General features: G+C 39.5%; 1 protein-coding gene across 1 annotated transcript in view; it reads right to left on the reverse strand.

Moving 5' to 3' along the window:
• The window catches only part of psme4b (proteasome activator subunit 4b), a 35,919-nt gene that overhangs the window by 4,559 nt on the left and 8,087 nt on the right, over nucleotides 1–23,273 (reverse strand). Inside the window, exons 8-44 of the mRNA XM_078279675.1 lie at nucleotides 22,936–23,058; nucleotides 22,741–22,833; nucleotides 22,305–22,483; nucleotides 20,220–20,306; nucleotides 19,943–20,129; nucleotides 19,474–19,563; nucleotides 18,731–18,795; nucleotides 18,350–18,500; nucleotides 16,316–16,414; nucleotides 15,873–15,942; nucleotides 14,947–15,014; nucleotides 14,129–14,332; nucleotides 12,930–13,087; nucleotides 12,524–12,619; nucleotides 12,379–12,434; nucleotides 12,192–12,248; nucleotides 12,034–12,089; nucleotides 11,844–11,942; nucleotides 11,687–11,749; nucleotides 11,474–11,569; nucleotides 11,108–11,239; nucleotides 10,074–10,283; nucleotides 9,849–9,985; nucleotides 9,627–9,680; nucleotides 9,272–9,401; nucleotides 7,710–7,791; nucleotides 7,161–7,314; nucleotides 6,660–6,726; nucleotides 6,446–6,571; nucleotides 6,033–6,185; nucleotides 5,807–5,911; nucleotides 4,962–5,053; nucleotides 4,581–4,712; nucleotides 4,169–4,371; nucleotides 3,210–3,295; nucleotides 2,860–2,988; nucleotides 790–945 (exon numbers count right to left, since the gene is read on the reverse strand). Coding sequence (XP_078135801.1) covers nucleotides 790–945; nucleotides 2,860–2,988; nucleotides 3,210–3,295; nucleotides 4,169–4,371; nucleotides 4,581–4,712; nucleotides 4,962–5,053; nucleotides 5,807–5,911; nucleotides 6,033–6,185; nucleotides 6,446–6,571; nucleotides 6,660–6,726; nucleotides 7,161–7,314; nucleotides 7,710–7,791; nucleotides 9,272–9,401; nucleotides 9,627–9,680; nucleotides 9,849–9,985; nucleotides 10,074–10,283; nucleotides 11,108–11,239; nucleotides 11,474–11,569; nucleotides 11,687–11,749; nucleotides 11,844–11,942; nucleotides 12,034–12,089; nucleotides 12,192–12,248; nucleotides 12,379–12,434; nucleotides 12,524–12,619; nucleotides 12,930–13,087; nucleotides 14,129–14,332; nucleotides 14,947–15,014; nucleotides 15,873–15,942; nucleotides 16,316–16,414; nucleotides 18,350–18,500; nucleotides 18,731–18,795; nucleotides 19,474–19,563; nucleotides 19,943–20,129; nucleotides 20,220–20,306; nucleotides 22,305–22,483; nucleotides 22,741–22,833; nucleotides 22,936–23,058 — 4,245 coding nt within the window. The remainder of the gene's footprint in view (nucleotides 1–789; nucleotides 946–2,859; nucleotides 2,989–3,209; nucleotides 3,296–4,168; nucleotides 4,372–4,580; nucleotides 4,713–4,961; nucleotides 5,054–5,806; nucleotides 5,912–6,032; nucleotides 6,186–6,445; nucleotides 6,572–6,659; nucleotides 6,727–7,160; nucleotides 7,315–7,709; nucleotides 7,792–9,271; nucleotides 9,402–9,626; nucleotides 9,681–9,848; nucleotides 9,986–10,073; nucleotides 10,284–11,107; nucleotides 11,240–11,473; nucleotides 11,570–11,686; nucleotides 11,750–11,843; nucleotides 11,943–12,033; nucleotides 12,090–12,191; nucleotides 12,249–12,378; nucleotides 12,435–12,523; nucleotides 12,620–12,929; nucleotides 13,088–14,128; nucleotides 14,333–14,946; nucleotides 15,015–15,872; nucleotides 15,943–16,315; nucleotides 16,415–18,349; nucleotides 18,501–18,730; nucleotides 18,796–19,473; nucleotides 19,564–19,942; nucleotides 20,130–20,219; nucleotides 20,307–22,304; nucleotides 22,484–22,740; nucleotides 22,834–22,935; nucleotides 23,059–23,273) is intronic.

Here is a 23,273-nt window from a genome sequence, read left to right on the forward strand (position 1 = left end):
TTGAGCTGAGGTAAAATTCACTTGCAGCATCACTGCCTTCCTGCATCACTTTGCATAAATTATGAATAAGCCTTGAGTGACGGGTGATGCATTGAAATAGACAATGATACATAAACAACACATTCACCAGCTGTACGGTACACTTACACAGTTTACAAAATATTAATAGAAGCAACTGTTTTTGTAAGTTAGACAACCAGAGTGAAGCTCAGTGCTTATTGATTTTCACCTGTACATCCAGATCAATGGAAAGAGAGGGTTAAAGGTTTTTAAAAGCCTAAGGACAAGTAAGACATGGATTGTACAAAAGATGACGTAACTCAATATTAGAAGATACTTCTACAGTATAGTCTGTGCATGAGTAGTAAAGTAGATTGTATTGCATTCAATAAATTGACATTAAATAATTAGCCGTTGGTCAAGATTAACAGTCAAAACAAATATGCTACATTTTATTTCGTGCATTAGATTGATTTATAATGTTATTTTTAGATCACTTATATTACAACCAGCTACAAGGAGTGCAAGACGGCCATAGTGCTCTATCAACATCCCTGTAACCACAGAAGAAGAGAAAGCATCAAAACAGGACAATAACTTAAGAGCTGAGCAGAGATGTAGAGGGTTATTTTTAAGCAATAACTGTGAATAGAAAAGAGGGATTAAGATTTAGTGAGGAGAAAGTAGGGGACAATAAGTGGCCATTTATAATCCTGTGACAATTATTATTTGCAGAGGGGCAATGGCTGTATTAAACCAGTGTTTGCTGCCTTTTACTGCATACATTACCTCAAGCTGTTCATCAAGCAGCAGCTGCATCACCAGCTTTCGTATGCGGAGCACCTCAGCAGGCACACTGAGCAGGGTAAACAAGTTGTAGAAAACCATGATCTGGAGGTAGGTCAGTACTGAGAAGCGTGCATGCCACGATCTGCTGCCTGCCATCTAGAGAGAAAAATGGGAAGGAAAGGGAGTAAGATAAAGAGAGAGATGGGTTGGGGTTTGTATAGCCACAAGTCCTGTGCAAACAAAATATTACGTTGCTGACACATGATTCACACGATGTGTGCACAAGTTATTATCTTGTGAGATCAAGATGATAATTTTGCATCAGATCATATGCTACTCTATACCAGTTAATCAAGTTTTATTGTCACCTGTCATACAATGAAAATCTTTCAGTTCTAGCTAAAAGCTAGACTAAAAGTCTACAGCCATTCTCGGGGTTCTGTGAGGCTGTACATAAATGCTGCAGTGCTTTCAGCTAAATGCTAACGTCAGAATGCTAACATGCTAACAATGACTATGTCAACATGCTTTCTCATCCCGTCTAACGTTTCCATCAAATAGCAGCTCTGTGAGGCTGTATAGGAACAGTGGTGCTTTGAGCTAAATGCTAATGTCAGCATGCTAACATACTTACAGTGACATTGTCATGGTAAACCGGTATAATGTTTACCTTGTTCACCATCTTGGTGTAGCTTGTTAGCATGAAAACATTGTTATCACTAAACACAAAGTACAATTGAGGCTGATGGGAACATTAGTGTTGCAGGTATTTATTTATAAAGCAAAATATAAGACAAATAAAAAATATAATTTTTTTATCCTCACAATCCGGCTAGCTGTTTATGGGGTGCCGTTTGTAAAGTGGCTCACGCTGAAAATAACAGCAACATTTTGTCACATTTAGCTTCAAACAATGTTTGCACATTTAAAACAATATTTGTCAACTTAGAGATATTTTAAATAGTTAAATCCAAATATTAAATGTTACACCTAAATGTTAAATCTAAATACTAAATGTAAATGTTAAATTGAAATCTAAATCTAAATGTTAAATCAAATGTTAAATCTAAATCTAAATGCTAAATCTAATTGTTAAATCTAAATGTTAAATATAAATGTTAAATCTAAATCTAAATGTTAAATCTAAATATAAATTTAAATGTTAAATCTAAATGTTGAATCTAAATGTTAAATGTTAAATCTAAATGTTTCGGGTGAAACTAAATATTTAACTAATATGCACATTCAAAATGCATCTCGAAACATTTAGATTTAACATTTAAATTCAACATTTAGATTTAACATTTAAATTTAGATTTAGATTTAACATTTAGATTCAACATTTAGATTTAGATTTAACATTTAAATTTAGATTGAGATTTAACATTTAGATTTAGATTTAACATTTAAATTTAGATTTAACATTTAAATTTAGATTTAACATTTAGATTTAACAATTATATTTAGATTAAGCATTTAAATTTAGATTTAGATTTAACATTTATATTTAACATTTAGATTTAAAAATTAGATTTAGATTCAACATTTAGATTTAACATTTAGATTTAGATTTAGCATTTAGATTTAATATTTAGATTTAACATTTAGATTTAGATTTAAATTTAACATTTAGATTTAGATTTAGCATTTAGATTTAACATTTAACATTCAGGTGTAACATTTAATATTTGGATTTAACTATTTAAAATCTCTCTAAGTTGACAAATATTGTTTTAAATGTGCAAAAAAGTGACCCTCAGAAATTCATGCGATCATGTGCGCATGAGATAATGTTTCCAAAATAAAATAAAAATAAGTTTGGGTGTCAAGGTGAAACAATTTTTTTTTTGCAAACTGCAGACGTAATGGTTCAACAACAGGGGTGCCACTCACATACAAAACTCACAGCAGAAATGCTGTATCTAAATCACAAAGTAAGCAAATTAAAATAGCACAGGTTGTTTTTAGTCTAACAACACCTTGGGCAGCATAGGCTCTAAACACTAACAACAGGCAGGTGTGGCAGTGTGTGTGTGTGTGTGTGTGTGCGTTTGAGTGTGTGCATATTACCTCTTCCAGCGCTGCCAGAACTAGAGGGATGTGCTCAGGATACAGCAGGCCCTGGGACATAAGAGAGAGACACATGCGTGCATCCTGCTTCATCTCATCATAGCTCTCATCAATCTCCACTGGGGCAATCTGCAGGGAGAGAGAAACAGAGAGAGAGATGGAGAGAGGTAGGAAGAGACAGAGCTACGCACCATTTTGAGTAAATGAAGAGAGAAATTGAGTTTAATGGGCAAGTAAGATTGAGTGGGTAATAATGCTGCGCAGGGACCTGTGTGCATGTGTGCGTGCATGCGTGTGTGTGTGTGTGTGTGTGTGTGTGTGTGTGTGTGTGTGTGTGTGTATATTCTTACCTTGAAGAGTAGAGGCAGGAGCTGAAGTTGCTGCTGAACAGGAGTGGTAAAGGTTCGCCCTGCACTCGCCATCAACCATTTCAGCACTGCATATGGCACATCCGTCCGTGCGCGCACACACACACACACACACACACACACACACACACACAGGGAAGAGATTTTGGTTTGCTGCCAAATAATAAAAACAACAGAATTGGGGCTGTGACCTTACTGCATTGTTCTGGTAATAAAACACAATCTATCATGATTTAGTATCTAATGATTTGGATAATTTTATAACCAGATATGTATCTGTAGAAACTGAAAGAGCAAAAATGCAAGACAAGAAATGAGATCTTAATTCAGTCATTGGTAAACCAGTATACCACCATTTAAAACTGAAGCAGGTGCTAAGAAACATAAAATAAGAAACCTTGACCTAAATTTAAATATCTGCTCCAAATCTAAAGTTTTATTTTTAAGTATCTTTTAGAAACACACCTACTGCTTTATAAAAATATGTTTTTATTATATCGGGGAACTAACACTTTACTGGGATATAATAAAAAAGAAAGATTGCTAAAAACCAAAGTGGACCTAATTTATCTAACAGCTTTTGGAGACTGTAACTGAGAGGAAAACAAAATCAATAATACAATTTAGTACAAGTTACTATGTGGCCCGTACAAAATGTTAATATTAGAGACACCCACAAAACATTGAGTTAGACTCCTTTCCATAACTTTTTTTTTGAAAGGCTTAAATTCCCCTTAATCTACACTTCACTACCCTTTAAAGTAGATTTAAAAGGTGAAATCAATAAGGGATCACAGCTCTTAGGTTGTTTCATCTAGCTTCAGTGTGTCAGTCTATTTCATCAAGAGAACAAGCTGTCCTAGTATATATATATTTTCCCACAGTCACTGTCTACACCATGTCCATCCACCACACAGTTTACATTGCATCCATATTCTGACCCGTCTTCAGCAGTTTGACAGCCTGGGTGCACTCGTCTGTCTCCTGGGTGTTCTCCTCGTGGACATGGTTGTGGATCTCCGGCTCCGACGTGAGGGGCTTGAGCTGCTCTAGGACCCGAGTGACAAACTCTGCCACGTGGGGGGAGGAGGTTGGCCCGGTGTGGGGCAGGGCCACGTCTATCATGAAGATATAGGTCAGGACACTGGAGATATAGAGGATAGAGGAGGGTAAGGGAGGAGAAGAAAGAAAAGAGTCACAAATACAGAATGGAAGCAGTTAAAGAGAAACATGGTTAGATTAGATAGATGCTTAGAATTCAACAGCCCAAACAGTGCACACAAACTAATTAAATTAACCTATTAAATGACAATTATTTAACCCAGAAGATATAACAAGAAGTTAATTTGGTACCTTCCAATGCGCTCCCTGACATTCTTATACACCTGGGTGAGTTTGGGCTCCAGGTAAGCCAGCAGCCTGTGCAGCAGTTCAGAAACTCTCCACTGCTGCTGGGCCAGACCTCCCTGAAGCACATACAGCAAACTGACAGAGACAAAGAGAAAGGGGGGGTGGAGGGATGGAGGGTTGTTGTGTTATTGCGGCACGTCAGCTCAGCATACGTCAGCTCAGGTTACTACTGCAGCCTGAAATCAGAAACCTCAGAAATACTGTAGATGACATAAATATATACTATGTGTATAGCTATTCATGCACATGGGCACACACACACACACACACACACACACACACACACACACACACACACACACACACACACACACACACACACACCTGGCGTCCCTGAATGAGCCGCCCTCTCCACTCAGCGGGCTCTCCATCAGCAGCTCAAACAGCCAGTGGAGTTTCCTGGGGTCCCGGCCCTCCTGTTAGATAGCAGGCAATACAAAATAGGCTTATTTTTGGAACTATTATTTTAGGTGGGCAACAGATCTACTGAGGTACTGTATGCACATATTCCTATACTTCCAGTGGTAACAGAGAAAGTAGTCTCTGGTTCAAAATTGAAAGTGGTCTTTGTATTACATACACTAACATGCTGAGGTTTAGCAGGTGTAATCTTTACCATTGTTACCATCTAAGTTTAGCTTGTAAGCAAGCTAACATTTTCTAGTTATGGTAGACGAGATAAGAATGAAATTAGTTTTCCAGGTATTTGGTCATAAAACAAAAAACTGGAGAATTTAAAATGTTGTCCTGATGATGGCGCTAGATGAAAAGTGAAAGTTATTAAACTTTATTTTGAAGGGAACATGAATGTCTGTACACATTACGTGGCATTCCATCTGTAGTTGTAAATGAAATTTCACTCAAAACTATAAACGTCCGCCGCATGGTGGCACTACAGGAAATGTCAGGTGGGAAACATGAATATCGGTACAACATTTCACAGACCGACATTGCCATCCATAGAGCAATGCTAGCAACATAAAAATAACCAAAAACTAAAAAGGCTAAAGCAGGTGTGTTTGTGCTGCAAACTGTGTTTTAAAAATCCAATTTTCACCCGAAAGTTATCTTATATGGAAAACATACATATAAATCCCCAATTCTCTTTCCCAAGCCCTAAACTACAGCATGGTCTCTATGGTGCATTTGTATGCATGTGAGCTACTCACACAGGCAGTAGCGATGCAGGTGCCCCAGTCTGTGTAGCTTTCCACTGTGATGTTGGTTAATGCTGTCCTGATCAAAGGGCACAAAAGCTGCCATAACCTGTCCACCTGAGCGCGCACACACACACACACACACACACAAATGAAAGTTTTTTATTAATATTGACTTTTCTTATCAAAAAGTAATGCAGTGTGTGCATTTGTTGCTGTGTGTGTGTGTCTCCGGTACCTTGCTGAAACTCCAGAGTTTGCTGCCTCTGATTAGTCCTGCAGTAATCTCACACACACAGCGCTGGGAGCTCTCATGGGGGTCGCTGGCAAGCTGTTCTAGGTGAGGCCATAGTAAGGGCAGGAACATGTCTCCATAGTTACAAAACAGCCCCTGTCAATCAAACATGAGCATGAGGGTTGTTACATGTGGAGAAACCAAGACCTTTTTAATAAAAGAAGGACAGATTACAGTCATTCGTTTGACGCAAGAAAACTGTCATCTGTCTGACGGAGAACAATGAATCACAGCAGATGATGACACAAATTCTGGCTCTGCTGAGTTCAATTCAGCCTTGGCCAGCAGTGGTATGCTGTGTCACTTCTTTGTAAAAGGTTTGTCAGATCGATTGAGGCTGAGAGTTTAAATTGCACCTTGAAGAGACAGAAGCGTCGGGGATTGAAGCTGTCTTTTCCTTTCCGATCCTCCAGAGAGAGAAACTCTATAAGCTGGTCAATAAACTCTGGGTCCGAGAAATATTCAAAGATGATCTTCTCACCCTGAGTGGCACACAAACAAACACCAAATGTAATAATAGTAATACTGAGGCATCAGTGGGAGATTTTGTGTGTGGTACGTTATGAGCACCTCACTCATCTCCTCGTACGTCAGGTCATCTTTTGGCTTTTCAGAAGCTGCATGGATCATCATTTCTCTGAAAGGAGCGGGAGACAAAGAAGAGGCTGCTGTGATTTATAGATAACAACAAACTGACAAAAAATATGGATAGACACATCTACTGTCTTCAAATAAGCAGCAAGGATAAATGAATGATTATAAAGTCAGTTAGTCAGCAAGCCAGCATGCCCTCCAACTATACATCAATTCTTCTATCTAGGCCAGACAGTAAGTCGTTCAGTAAGCCTTATCTGGGCCAGGCTGTGACAGGAAGTCAGTTCAACACTCCTGCTAGTTATCCAGTCACCCAGATCAGTCATTTAGCAGTTAGTCAGGCATAAAGTTAGCCACAAAGCCAAGCATCAAATCAACCAGGCAGATAAGTCAATCAGCTATTTAGCTCCATCCAACCAAGCAGTTAATCAGCCTTCCAGGTTCTTAATCCACCACCTAAACACTCATTCTCATTACCTTGGCCATGAATAGTAGCCCCAGTGTGTTTTCTCCACATACGGCTGAGAATCCCACTGTTCCTCACTGAGAGGCAGGTTGTTGCTGTCGTACTGCAGCCAGCGATTCCCTTCACGATCCCCCACACACACACCCTCTGGATCTTCGATACCACCTAAACATACATGCAAACACAAGAAAAATCATAAACACACATATACAGTAAGCATGTCTTGAGTCTAATTTGTAGGGGAGTGTGTGTTTGTGGTGACTGCCAACTCTTGGAAAGTTGCCCAGTTTCTAGATAGGAAAAAAAGGCAATTTATCTTTTACTAGAAAGCAAATGTAGATTTGTATAATGTTGTTCTCGTTTACTCAATGGGAAATGGCCTCACAATTAGTCTGTACATCATGATGTATTATTTAATTTAAATAAGGACTGCTAATGCTGAAATTGCTGGATTGAGAGAAGGCCTTGACAACTTAAAGTGCTGGATTTTCCTACAAGAACTATGTCAATGTTGTATAATGTATATGATTGCTATTGTGCGTTTGTGTGCTTATACTCACTTATATCGGATGGCTTCACAGCGACTTTCTTTCTTGGTCGTTTTAGCTGTTTCAGGATGCCAGCCACTGCTGAGATTGCCACCTAAGAGAGAAAGATTATAGAGTGGTGAAGTAGAACCACGCACAAACACAGCAGCTCCTGGTTAGAAAAGTGCTGTCTTGTTTCTATCTAGTGATAGTGAGCTGGAATAGGCACTGATCAGTCTCAGTTTTACAATTATTCTAAGTCACTGGTGCTTATTTTTTAATATATCGTTGCTACTTTTAATTGTATTGTTCTTAGTGTTTTTATTACACACACTTTTTACACAGGCCTCTTTGAGACTTGCTATTTGTTACTGTATACTAAACAAATAAAACTTAAAGTTACAACCCTAGCTGTGTCCCAAATCACTACAGCACACTAATTCTAAGCAGGTTTCGAGAATGTAGTTACCTAAAAAGCCAGTGAAGTGCATACTAAAAAAACTCTTGATTGTTGAGTGAGCTGTTGATGGATGCTATTGTCCCACAATGCAATGCACAAAGAACATGGAGGCTCTACTCACAGCTGGTAAAAAATGTAAATGGAGGTGGTGGCTCAAGAAAGAGCTTGGAAAATGAGTAAAAAATAAAAATCTTTAGAAAGACATTTGGCTTTCTTTTTGTGAAGTTTAAATGAAGCTCATCATAAGTTATTTCAGGAAGACTTACTATGCTTCACATTTCTCTCTCTCCCAACCTAATCAGCTGCATTGTCATCAGCTGAATGTGGGCGTTTACTCTTTCAGTTAGACCAACCAGATTTGCCACAATTTCCATGCGGTATCGCGTTGTTGCATTCAAACTTTAAATCTGTCTACTCTTTGCTGCTGTCAGTTGTCATTTCAGGCAAAATAAATGCAACCCTCCTCCACCCCATTCACTTCCAGTTCTCATCATTCCCAGAACCCAGGGTTCCTCCATCAGAAGCCTCGCTTCACAACACATTCATCCAGATCTTCAGGCTTCCTTTATCCCTTCATCACATTGTCTAGATTCCAATCGGGGTTATATTCCTATATATTCACGGCCTCTGTACCCCTTATAAATTAACATTGCGATGGAGTCTAATCGCTAAAGACTCTAAACATATCAACCTATTACGCACCATGTTCATTACACGTATTTCACTCTTAAATGATGGCTCTCCTGATTGAATTGGAGGTGACAATCCAAAGTCACAGTTTGACTGACATTCAAGGGCACACCTGTTTAAAAGTTTAAAACAGTAAACTATGTTGATTTGCAAACTGCAAAAAGAGAATACTAAAAATGTTAGTATATTACATACTGTATACAGTTATTTTGTGGTATGAAATAAGGACACAGCATCTGTGTTTAAGACATATAGACATTAACTCAATGTCAGAATCATCACATAATCTCAATGTTTGAACATAATTTTTCAAGATTTCTGCTTTGGTGATGTTGATAAACCACAGAAAAAGCCTCCACATTGCCATCCTTACAATCAGATACTTCACAATTAAATGTTTTAATTAAACCACACCAACTAAGATAGAAGTACGGTACACACACACCTTGCGTATGCTGATGGAGTCATGTATGAGGCTCTGTGTGAAGTAGAGGACAGCGTCGGGGGGCAGTGGATGATCTTCTCTCAGCTGGAGAGACAACAAGTCTGCTGCCATGTGCTCAAACTTCCAGGGCCTAAAACAGAAGCAGACACACATGCAACTAATTCTGTATTGCAATGTCATCTTTCACTAAAATGTTGCGGTTAGTCTCTGCTAGAAAAACTACTGATTGTTGTTACTTTACCTTTTAAATACAGAACATACAACATAACTCACATACAGTAGTGTATTCTAACATTAATTGAGCAAGTGCATATATAGTACATATAACACATATACAGGTGGAGAGAAATCCTACAGGTTACTGTCTTCAAGGCAGTCCAAGAGATCATTGACCAGCTTCTCATATTTCCTGTACAAAAGAAAAAGAAGAAGCATTAGTCAGTAGCGCTTCTCCTACTTCTACAAATCACATGATTAGTAAAAATAATAATACTCTTCTGTAACCTTGAGAAAAAAAAGCTAAGAGGCTATTAAAACTGAAGGAAAGTGCAATAGGTACCAACTCCAGTTTTCCTACCTCGCAGCAACCACGTTTCTGATTCGCTGACGTTGAAGCCCCTCTTTTAGCTCCTCTATTGACGGTGCTTCCAAAAAAGGCATGGGATTTTTAGACTGTGCGATATGAGTAGCTATCTCCACACATGTCTCGGACACCTAGAAGTGGAAGAGAACAAAGGGGAGCAATTAAAAAAAGGGATCAGATTAGGGTAGTGAATTGGATGTTAATGAACATGTTGCTCACAGTAAAATAGATCCCTATGGTGTCATGCTGGCGATGGATCCTGTCAGTGATCTCATCAAGCAGTCCACAAATGGACTGCTTCTCCAGGGTCATGGAGGGCGACAGGCCACAGCGGACCAGAGCGGGCCACACCTCCCCGACACAGTCCCAGTCCCTCGCACCGGCCAGACCAAGACTACTGTGCAGACCCAGCAGACAGTACAGAGCACCCTAAAACACACAAAGGGTAAAGACACATGACAGATTATAATGTATATGGCGGTATAATCATCTACAGCACAGGCAAATTGACAGTCAAGTGCTGTGGCTGAATTAGATGCTGGATCCCTTACAGTCTGGGTCAGAGAAATGTGGCTTTTTGACACATCCTGTTGGTTTCTATTATTTATGTCAGCAGGATGTTAATAATAGAAACCTAGAAACCAGACATACACTTCTTGTTCTTGATGTCCATTTGTTAAATCAAGTTAATCTAATTACAAAATGCTAATAAGAACAACCCCAAAATACTGTAACAATGCTGCTCCTTCAATACTAACTTTTTGCCTGGGATCTATAAGCTTTAGCGTTAGCATTTTTGCATTAATATGTTATGGAGTTAGCATGTTATCATGTTTTATATCAATGAGAGGAACCTTTATTTATATTACACATTTTCAAAACAAAGTGCCTTATAGACACAAGTACAGATAAGTTGATGAACATATTCACAAGATCACATTAAATATACACGATAAATATTCAGTTCCAGAGTTTTGGTGCCCTAACAGTAAATGTGCCCTACGCTATCACCCTCTGTCTCAAGTCTAGCCCTGCGGATAGTCAACAAACTGGTCTAAGTTTAAAAGTGTAAGGAGTGAAAGGGGGAACAACCAGTGCAGGGAGTCCAATGTACAGTAGCCATAAAACACAGTTTTGGACTACATTACAGTTTCAGCACCACGGACAGTGACCATTATGAGCAAGATCGACAACTGTGTCTGTCACCATGTGCTGTATATGTGCGTGTGTGTGTGTATGTGTGTTTGTGGTACCTTAAACTCCTGTTGTCTGCCAGTGGTGTGTTGTGGTGAGAGCAGTTGCAGGGTTCGGGGAATCAGGTCTCTGTAGGAGAAGCTAAAGGTTCCCAGTGCGGCCGTCAGCACATGCTGAGCCCTGCTACGTACCTGTAGGGACGCATACGCATGCACACACACACACACACGCACGCATGCACGCACGCACGCACGCACGCACGCACGCACACATACACACACACACACACACACACACACACACACAGATGTACATGCATACATCCTCAATTAATTACTATTTCACCAATTAATACCATCAGGAAAATGGGAACCACCAGATGTTCTGATTGAATTTTTCTTGGTAATTTTTCGTGTCAGTTTTACCTGGCTATAAGTGCTGGTAGAAAGCAGCAGCAGATCACAGAGCAGCTCCTGATGAACCACTTTATATACACTGCCATCAACCACCAGCTTCCTCATCTATTCACACAGTAATACAGCATTCAAATATTATAAAAAAAAACAACCAACATTTTATTCCATATGCATGTGGTTCCAACTGTGACCACGCACAAAGTGTGTGTGTTGTTAACTAACCTCATGCTGGAGTAGAACCCGGTCGATGAGTAGTGCTCTAATGTGCTGCTTTTTCCCATGAAGCTGCAGAAGGAAAGGCGGCATACTTAAATCACCCTGCAGGCGACTTATTGAAATTGACAACAATCAGCAGCCTTGTTGCGCTTTTCCAACTCACCCTGTTTTCCATGGACTTCTTGACAAGAGTGAAGCTTTTCCAACGTGAGTCAAAGTCCTTCTTGTGAGTGCCTCGGAAAAACATGAGGTCACTGATGATCTGTAGTCAGACAGACAGAAAGAGGGCGCTGTGAGACCATTACCCCTGGAAACAATAATAACATTTCATACATGAATAAAAGAAAAATCACCTTAATGATGACAAAGAGTGACTTTGTGTCATCCTCAGAGTGCTCCAAGATGTGATCTGGATAAAAGTGGATATACATTAATTGTGCATCACATTCACACTCCAAACAAAGTGAGGGGCTTAGAGCTGGAGTGTAGTGCCGTTAAGGTCTTCACTCACGTAGCAGCAGTCTCATGGTTTGGCAGATGGACTCTCTGTAGTTCTCCCGTGAATCATCTGGAGGGGAGGAGACACACCGGTATAGACACAGAATGCAGGATGAGCAGCATTATCACCAACTGAAACTGTTCAGAGAGTGACTATTTGCGCATGAGTGTTGTGTGGCTGCTTGCTTGTGGTTTCTTACCATAGTCAACGCCTATATGCAGCTTGATCTCCCCCAGATTTACCATGGAGGGCACACTGAGGAGAAACAAAATGTAAGGAGCAAAACGTGACAGGCCTGCAGGAAAATGTGGGCTTTTCTGTGTGTGAGGAGCTGCAGGACTCACAGGTCAGATACGTGTGGTCCATCCAGAGGGGGCAGCAGGCTTCCAGCTCCAAGAAGGCAGTGCTGCACAATAGCAAGACTCTGCAACAGCTCCTCCCTGTGAATCAGACCACACGGTACAGTCCATTCTTAGCAGTATTTGTGTGTGTTTGTTGTAATTTCACTTGGCAAGTCTATAATGGTGTTTCAAGACTTTTGAGCAGCTAAACTTTCAACTTTTGCAACTCTCTGTGCTCTTCAGCAAGAGCGTTAAGACAGATATTAAAAACAGATGTTAATCTTTAGGTTTCCTTTTTTTGGACCCCAATGAATCTCATTTATCAGTAATGAAAGACTACATTTTTCTTTGTTTTTCTGTGCCTGATTACGTCTAAAAATGAAAAAACTAAGAAAAAACGACAGCACACCTGCTCATTGGCTGATCTCCAGAGACATGGCCCTTAATTCGCTGCAGCTCAGGGTGCAGGAGGCGGGACAACAGCTGGAAAACAAAGTTCTCTTCCTCCTGATCAGGCACGTGCCAACACACACCCAAGTCTGCCACATTTCCAGCTCTGCCCCAGTCCTGGAGACAGAGAGAGAGAGAGAGAGAGAGAGAGAGAGAGAGAGAGAGAGAGATTGTCTCAGAAAGCTGTAGAAAAGAGAGTTTCCACAGGAACAACTGCCTTTAAACCATAGATCTGTGGCGTAATTTTTTCTACTAGCTAGCTAGCTACCTTCCTTACATTCACACCTGCTACATTCAAGAAAAATAGCGAAAGAAAAATGGCACAAGTCAACGCACAGAAATAACAATTCTTAAATCAACATGTCTCTGTGATAAATGTGTTTACTTCTCAGTCTGCTTGTATTGAAACACCATAAGTAAGTATTCAGTATTTTACAAGTAAAAAAGAAAAAGAGACAAGATTTTCTTCTTTAATCACCTTGTGACTCTCTCAGATTTATCTTGTGGCCCTTTTGGGGTCCTGACCCCCAGGTTGGGAACCACTGTCTGAGATGAATGAAGGCGTGTTTACAGTTTATGTTCACAGTCTGTGCAAAGAGTAAGCACATTTTGTTGTTATCACCATTTTCTTACTTTTCCCTTATCTATTTTTTCTTCTCTGTACACTTTAGCAACATAAATGTATTTACATTATTTATTTACATAAGTTTAGTTATCATACAAAAAAAAATAAAGTAGCAGTATTTGCATTAGTATATGGTCCAGTGGTGTAGCCCTTTAATTTCAATTTCATAAATGCTTTCTAATTCGCTTCCTGGAGATGGAAACTGTAATGCAATTACCAAACCTGTAGCATCCCATCTAATTAAACTGCGAGCAAGAGCCGTTTTAAAGGTTGTATTTGTGGCATTTTGTGTTTTCCCCCCAAAAAACTCATTGTTTCCTGTCCCAAACTAAATACTGTAATAGCTGCGATAAGAGCCAATTTGCACTCGAGGAGGATAGCAAATAAGCCAAAGTACGCAGTTAAGAGTCGAGGGACTGGATTTAATTTTGGTAAGATTAAATAATAATGGTCATTGTTTTGTCTTACTCCTTGCTGTATAGCATTGCAGATGTTTTGTGTGTGTGTGTGTGTGTGTGTGTCTGTGTGTTTACCCGTATAGGGAGGTCAGTATCAAAGCCTCCAGAGGTGCTGCGGTACTCTGTGGGATAGATGAGGGACAACGACCGCAGTGTGTGCTCCAGCAGACTGCAGGCGAGTGTGTATGCCCGTTTGCAGCGCAGACGCACACACACACACAGGATCCGCTCCAGGTCCCCCTGGTATTTTAACAGCTGTTCACCATCCACACGGGTTACCTAAAAAAACACACACATACACACAGGAGTACATGCACACACACAAACTCAGACATGTCAGTGGAGAGTTGTGTCTTAAATATTGAGGTTCTCTAGTAAATTACAGCATCTGGCTCGTTTCCACTCGCATTAAGCTCCCAGGAGTAATAAAACAAAACAGAAAGGGTATCAATATGTTCTGGTTAACGACAAAGCTCCTTGATATTTATGACCGTGCAGGGTGCACGCTGCAAAAAATGTCATTATTCATCATTTCTTCTCATACAATGTCACAATCATATGTCAAAACGTCTCTCTGTTGCACTCATTTTAAGTGTTATATTTGATTCTGAAGTTTAGATTTTTAAAACAGACAAATCATTTCAGTAACAATGAGGACAAGGACACTTGACTCGAAAATATTCTTGAAACAAATTGATCCGTTACAAAAAAAAACTAAAAACACATTGATCTGTAATGGATTCAAGTATATATGATGACCTCTCTGGGAGACATTTCAATCATTTTTAAATTAAATAAGATTTTAAGACACACACTAGATCAAATACATTTGCAGGATTTATATATTTTTTAGAGTGTTGAAGCCCTTGGGAAGTGATAGATCCTCGTCTCACCTCGGAGAGCAGCTGCAGATTCCACAACAGCTCCTTATCCAGCTCGTCTTCACTCTGCAGCTCCTCATCTACACACACACACACACACACACACACACACACACACACACACAGAAATAAGATGACTAATGTACTGTATTGCTTCTCTGACAAACTGAGCTCCTTTTGCTGAGTTTTGGGGTCATATCAGGTTTTAGTCAGGCTAGCTGCATGGCTGTATGGGCGGCGGCAATGTCAGTCTGTCGGTCAGTAACCACTTTGGTCCAAACTGAAATACAACTATTACATGGATTGCAATAAAAATTATGTACAGACATTACAGTAATTTCCTCCTTAACTTTGTGTTTTGTGAAAATGTTAGCATGCTTACATGCTAAACTAAGATGGTGACCATAATAAACATTATAAAACACATGTTAGCATTGACACTGGGCTCATAGTGTTGGTAATCTATCTTTGATAATTCCACAACATTTACTGTTAAGAATATTTGGCTACATAAATGATATTTCTTGATGGTGAAGTCAATGTATAATTGTTAACTCAAATGTGGCTGTTCTTAAATTTCAACCCACTGCTTTAAAAAGGCTACTTTTGCTGGGCAGAAAAAATGTTTAATTAACAAATAATTATCACTGATCAACAAACACTTGCTTTTGTTGTTGTTGAATTCTCTAATGACTTCCCACTGTGCCTAATAAGATCTCTTAATTGTTCTGAGATCTGAATATGTGTTAATAACCTCTTCACTGTACAAGCTGCAGGTTATGTTTAGCAGTGAACAAACGTGTGAATGAACTCCGATTCGGGAGGCCTTGTACAGTCATCATGCTAAACACACTACTCTAAACAAATACACACACACACACACGTACACTACACACACACACACACACACACACACACACACACAGTATGGTACTGACTGTCAGTAATGTGGAAAATGATGCTGCAGCAGTGAGGGACGAACAGACGGAGAGACTCAGCGGGATGACACTGCAAACAGACACACACACATTTAGATGTCCAAGCAGAAGCACAAGCATGCAGAAAATGACACCAGTAACAAATGATTTCTCCAAAAAGTATCCAAAATGAAATAACATAACCACTGAAAATGAAGTAACCCTGTAACTACAGTATAACATGTACGTGGAGGTAAAACAATATATTTTGCATCATACGTGACCTTATACGGTTGTATTTTCCTGCAACTATATCAAAACCTTTAACACATCAACAACATTTGACACGGCAGTCCACAAATCTTTCTTCTGTGTCCTACTGAGTGAAATGCACAAACCTACAGTACTGTTAAATACTGTAGGTGAGCCAAAGAAACATAGATAAAAAGCTGATTATCCCATACCTTTGCAGCAGCTCTGCACATGTCAGCCACCATCCTGCCTGACACACACGTCTCAAAGATGTTGGAGGTGGCAAAGTTAAAAACCTTCTGCAACGCCATCTAACACAAACGCAAAGTTTGGGAAGATCAGATGATGCATATGACTTACTTACAGTTTTTTTTTTCCGATTGCTAAACTGAAACCACATGTGCAAAACTCCAACTACAGTCTGCATTACCAACAGTCACCTGAGCTAAACAGTTCACATCAACTGCAAAACTCGTTCCAAACAACACAAGTCTTCACACGTCTCAAAACAGGCTCAGTGCAGCCAAACACTATGAACAATCCTCACAGAGACAACACACCGTCATTCAGAACACGCTGAGAGTAAAAACACTAGCGTCAAACACCAATACAGAAATTAAAACACTTTTCATCTTTACAGTTTGAATAATTTAAGTGACTTCACACTAATCAATAGTTTCTTTAAAGAAAAGAGTGAAATTCTTTCACATGAACATTTTTATTTTATAACATACCAGTTTTTTTTAGGAAACAAAAAGGAATGAAAATCAGCAGTTTGCTCCAATAGATATATAGTTTTATTTTGCCTGTAGTAGTTTATATAATGACAGGAAAAAAAGTTAAAAACTAAAGGACCGTAATAACAAAGAACATCGGATGTCCTGGCTTGCCATGCACCTGCATCATCTCCAAATACAAATGACTGTGGTGTTCCCATTGCTTACACCTCCATTACTTTGTGAAAAACAGTAAGCGCGCAGTTTCACTGTAGTAAAGGTAGTGTTTTTCACAACTGTGTATGTAACCTCAGACATCTTACCTGGACATTTTGGTATCTTTGCTCTTTTACCTGTTCACTGTTTCTCTCAAACGGTACAATGTATAACTGTTTCATTCTTATTTGGTGTTTCTTTATTTCCAAAAAAGGCGTTATGAGCTTTCCCTATATACTGTATATACAGTATGCGTTCACTAGCAAGTCTAAAACAGGAAACCATTGCAATCAGCATTGTTTGAAATGCACCAGGCTGAAATCCGTACTGTTTTGAATGTGTGGTTAACAGTTTTGACAGCAGTGTGTTAGCATTTGAACAAAGTGCTGTAAATCCACAGTGTTGTGCAGGTTGTGGTTAAAGCCATGGGATAAGTCTGTAGAGTTTTGAAAACTGTGTTCAAGCAATAAAAAACGAACTAGAGTTTGGTCCACATGAACTGCTGCTGTGCAGACTGTAGTTAGGTTTGTAGCTCCAGTTGTGCCCACTGTTGTTTAGCAATCGAAAAAAAACTGTAATGTGTTCAAATGTGTTTTAATTCTCTATGTACAGTACATAACACAATAGTTTATCAAGATAACTGCATCATAAATCCTTAATAGCTTAGCTCTATTTGTTTTCTAGTTTTAAAGGTGCTGTAGGTGGGATTGTGAAAATCTGTGAAGAGTTGTGTTGACAAATGCATCAGCCAAATGAATGTAGTGTAATGTAATGCTAATCCTTTTGTTTACATTTGTATTATGAGTGGATATGTACCTTTAAAACTCCTGAAACGTGGTATCAAAACTTAATTATTTTTCTATTCTATTAACATTGATTATTGGTTTGATCAGACTTGATTGGCAACATAAAAAAATAACTCAACAAGTTTCATCCCAATCAAAATGTGATGACAATTGCTAAATCCTGATTGGTGCACAGTGCAAGTGACATCATCTTTTTCTAACTGAGGCCCTCTTACCAAATGGGTGAGAAAGGCACAGACAAAAGCACAAATACAGAAATCTCTCAAGTAAAATAACCCAAAATGTTCCAACTTTGGCAGAAATTGTTGTATTTATGTGTTGCTTATAGTGAGAAACGAAATTAGTTTTTGGGACCTTTAAGGTTAGCGATCTGTATTAGAAACGTTTAATTGGCGCCAGAGTACAGAGTTTGTGATTAGTGAATTAATGAATTTAAAAGAGAGAGTATTTTGTGTGTGTGTGTGTGTGTGTGTGTGTGTGTGTGTGTGTGTGTGTGTGTGTGTACAACCTTGTAAATTTCAGTCGAGCATTGTGTTAGTATGGTGCTAACAGTGGAGGACAGGCCCAGCTCCACCAGGCTCTCCAGTTGAGTCTGAGTATCCGTCTCCATCTCGTCTCTCGTCTGTTCCAGGGTGCTGCTGTCTATCAGAGCAAAACACCTGCAGATATACACACATACACAAGCAAACACTTAAACACTTGTCAGCGATGAAAATGTCAACAGCATTTTTTTTATTTATTTTTTTAAACCAAAAAGGCTGGTATACGCGGCCAGCAAAGCCAGCGATGCAGAACGGTGCATTTCAAACAGAAAGAGATACATTTATACTCAAGACGTTGACAACGAGGCTTTACTAAGTGACAGTTTGACTTGTTAATTTGTCTCTACCTGTCCAGAAACTGGAGAATGAAGTCTTCAAACTCAGCTGAAGCCAAACACAGATTTTTCTCAATCTGACAGGGAGAAATAGAAACGATTGGTTAGTGCAGTCGTATAATATGACGCAGTACGTGAGCTGTTTTTATTCAAATGGTAAAGACATTTTGTTTAGTGTTTGGTGTGGGTTTTTTAGTTCATTATTTAGGTAAAAACACTAATTTGCACTCTTCCCAAGAATTAGATGAGAATATTGATACCACTCTCATGTTTGTACGCTAAATATGAAGCAAGAGCCAGGAGACGCTTAGCTTAGCTAAGAATAACGCCGTAAAGCAGGGGGAAACAGCTAGCCTGGCAACCACAGTGACGACAAGACTCCAGGAAGTGACTGCTCCCCCTGTAAAACCACAACTTGTCATTTTTAGACTTCAGTAAGTTAAAACATGTTAATTAGTAAGTTTTAGAGGTGCTGTTGGTGGATATTGTTAACTTTGGACACAGCCAAGCTAGCTGTTTCCCCCCGTTTTCAGTCTTTGTGCTAAGCTAAGCTAAGCAGCTGCATATTCATGACAGTGGTGTCAATCTTTTAACTCTCCCAAAATGGGAAAACTATTCCTTAAAGAGAAAAGGAAAAGGTCTTTTAAATGATTGATGCCAAACGCTACAAGACTTTTGCTCAACATGTTACGTAGATATTATGTTTATTTAATCTCTTTTTGTGACTAAATTGTTAATGTAAGTTGCGTGTGTACCTCTGTGAGATCGCTGTGTTGAGAAGGAGCAGACGAGCAATCCACTAAAGGCACCAGAGTGGTGAAGGTAGCGATGAACTGGAACGTTATCTGGATGGAGCCACACAACGGGAAATAGATCAATTTACATCATCTGACGTGATCAAGGCCCAAGTTAAATAACCTACCAGATGTCGGCAGAATCATTTTTTTCAAATGTATCAATTCATTCTGGTGTGATGGATTAATGTAGTCTAGAGACAATGAGCACACAAAGAAAGAAAAACAATCCATTTTACAATCCAAGCAGAAACTGAGGGCTGAGCCTCGGTAATTGCGAGTTCTTCAAACTGAGCTATTCATTCCACTTTCAGGAATAATTAATAGGATAGCCCAGAGTACACGAGAGGGGAGTTTAATCAGCAAGAGCTGTATTGTCTACTTGTCTAACAATTCTTCTTCATTACTAATCAACACATCCATTACTCACCATGCACTTGCTGAAGTCATTAGGGTCCACCCCAGGCAGAGAGCCCATGAGCAGTGGGAGCACATGCCCACAGCCCTCTGGGTAATGGTTGTTTGGGGAAACCAGGCTGCGAGCCATGCCTATCATGCAGCTGAGAGTGGCGGTGAGGGTGTGGGGCTCCGTCAGGGTCTCCATCGCTGCATACGTTCTGTTATACCCAAGATACAAGGATGTAAATATTTCTTTTTGACAGTACATCGACATGGTTAATGGCAGAGTATCTCATACAAATACTTACTTCTCAAGTACAGGTGGTATGGCGAGTTCTGGTGAGAGGAGAGCCAGGTTCTGAAGAGCGAAGGCGGCATCCGTACTGCCGGTTTTACTGCACATCACCACAAGGGGGCAGATGAACAACATAAAGTACAGCGTCAACCACACACACACACACACACACACACACACACACACACACACACAGATGACTTGTCTTTGTCCAGATTAGGCTTGTTGTTGCTGAGGCCAGTGGCGGCACTCGCTACTGAGACACAGCAAGATTTGGACAGTGGTGGGAGAAGTACTGAATCTTAGTACTTAAGTAAAAGTACAAATAACCAGAGACATATATACTTTAGTAAAAGTAAAAGTACCACAATGACAACCCTGCTTAAGTAGAAAGTAAAAAGTACTTGCATAACGATTTATTCTCTTAATGTCTATATATATATATATATATATATATATATATATATATATATATATATATATATATATATTTGAAAAATAAACTAAAAACTAAACTCTGGTCTGTCCTCTCTTTACGGAGTCGCTTTTTGAGACGAACATTCAGGAAATGACAACCAGGCTGGAAACCATCCGTAAAGCCTCAGAGCAGCTGAGCTCTAATCTTCGCCCGTAGCAGCAGCAGTCAGGGCGCCGCCAGCGGCTTCAGCAGCTCCACTACCCCGCGGAGAGCTACGGGGATCACCGTCACTTGCCATCCCTTACCTGCTCACCCACTCACACTTCGGGCTTCGGGCCGGTTCGTGCCGTACGTGACGGTCAGGAAGACGTTTTGGCAGGGGGAAAAACTGATCAGAAAGTGTAACGAAAATGTATCGGAACGTTGTAGAAATGTAGTGGAGTAGAAAGTATCATAATTGCTGCAAAATGTAACGAAGTAAAAGTCAAAAGTATGCACTATTGATTCTACTTAAGTAAAGTACAGATATGTGAAAAATGTACTTAAGTACAGTAACAAAGTATTTGTACTTCGTTAAAATTCCACCACTGGATTTGGACTTGAGTCAAATGACTTGATTACATGGCAACAACCCAGTGAACAATGATTTGTTTAGACGTCCAGGTTACCTATAACTGTTGATTTCAACTACATTTCAAAGTCTGTATTTTAATGTAAAGCGCCTCCTAACCACACACTTTCAATGCTGTTGAAATAATGGTTATACAGTATATAAGCAAGATGTCTCTAAAATGTTCAGTTTTCAACTAAATGTAGATCACCGGCTGATCACCAAATTAACGGGAGGATTTTGGTAGCTGTGATATTTTGTGGAAAAAGGACATTATTGTTGAGATAAAACCAATAACTGGGAGGTATAAAAAAAAAAAAAAAAAAAAAAATATGCAGTCAAAATCTATTTGGGAAGCAAAAGTTTGGCTCAAAAGATAGAGGCCTGGAGAAATCTTGGTCATTAAACGTGCATTAACAAGACCACCGGCTGTGACTGTGCATGCTCACACCTCCCTCCACAATTACACCTATAGTGTCTATTCCTGCCTGAGTAGAAATACTTTCTGTCGGCCTTCCCACTTAGCACAAGGACGGCTTGTCTTTGTTTTTAAATGTCATCTACAACCTATTTTCACAGACTGGCTTCTATTTATTTTTGGGTTTTTCTTAATCTCTCTCTTTTGTTTGATTAAATTATTGTGATTTTACTTTTCCACTATGTTGAATTAATATTTGTTGCTTAATTTGTTATTTGTTCTTGTTTTAAGGCCTCATGTGTCCTCTTATTAGCTTTTTATCTTCTTACCACTTTGTACATCTTACTCTGAAAGTACTATGCTGACTATTCTATTTGTAGTACCTGTACATACAGAGCTTAAATCAAAGTTTGGGGTCACTGGTTATCTTATCTTATGCTTATAACAGATATTTGTATTGACATGTATAGTGTATACCATATATGTATTTATATGTGTGGATGTATGCATGTACATATGTTATAATCCTTATAGTAAAAGGTTTCCTAGGTGTTCAAAATTCTCAACAAACACAGGTACAACTATGCAAGTTGACATACAGAAAGACAGGTTATAGTTATTACTATGGCTAACATCTACCAAAGTGCAATACCTGAACATGGCCTGCAGGGTGGCTCCGGTGAGGCTGCGGGTGAACTCCTGCAAGTCTTCATCAGTCAGCCTCTGACACTCAGGAACCAGTGTGATCCAGCTCGGGACTGCGTGACGTTCCCGGTGCACACGGCGGACAACACACGCCGGGAGACGCTGAAGCAGCCGCATCAGTCGAGCCTGCAGGGGCACACACATTCAACATTAGCGTTATCATCTAGAGACACATTTGCGCAGTCTGCTACAAACAGATATGTGATATCGCTCCTTTCTCCGGCAGTTGTGCATTTCATTATTGTGTTGTTAGTGGGAAGAGAGCCGGCTAAATCCTGAATGACAGGTAATAAATCAAAGGAGTGTGACAGCACACAGCTGAAAATGTGTTCCCAACCCGCTCAGAGTGTGCGCATGTTTGCGTGAGTGAGAGAGAGACTTACCTGCCAGCGACCATGATTGGAGGGATGGTAGAAGGAGGCAATGCTGTTGAAGAGGCAGGTCAGCTCCTTCTGTGCAGGGTTTCCTGGTCCTCCCTGCAGGGATTCAAATCAGGTAATAACCATAATTAAGCAGCAATTAAATATATGTTTTTTTTTAAATGTATTTTTAAGAGAAAATATCTGCAGAGTGTGTACCAGAAGTGCTGTGATCCACAACACCAAGTGTCCGATATCATAGGAGTTGGTGAGATACCGCGGTGCCACCATATGACTGACCCCAACTGGAAGGTTCAGACTGCGCAGGATCCTGGTGAAGATCTATACACAGACAGTGTAGAGTTTCAACTCACTCACAAGGCCCAGCAGTCCCAAATAAAATACATTAACAGTATTTGTACAGTATTTTTGATTTTGTACGTCTACATTAGTGTATGTCCTTTGGTTGTGGTTTTTATATAATGTATTTTTGTATTTCTTTAGTGTAATTTGTTTTTATGTTCTGTGAAACAAATAAACTAAACTTAACTAAACTA

The sequence above is a fragment of the Sander vitreus genome, chromosome 21, assembly GCF_031162955.1.
Source record: "Sander vitreus isolate 19-12246 chromosome 21, sanVit1, whole genome shotgun sequence".
Taxonomy (NCBI): Eukaryota; Metazoa; Chordata; class Actinopteri; order Perciformes; family Percidae; genus Sander; species Sander vitreus.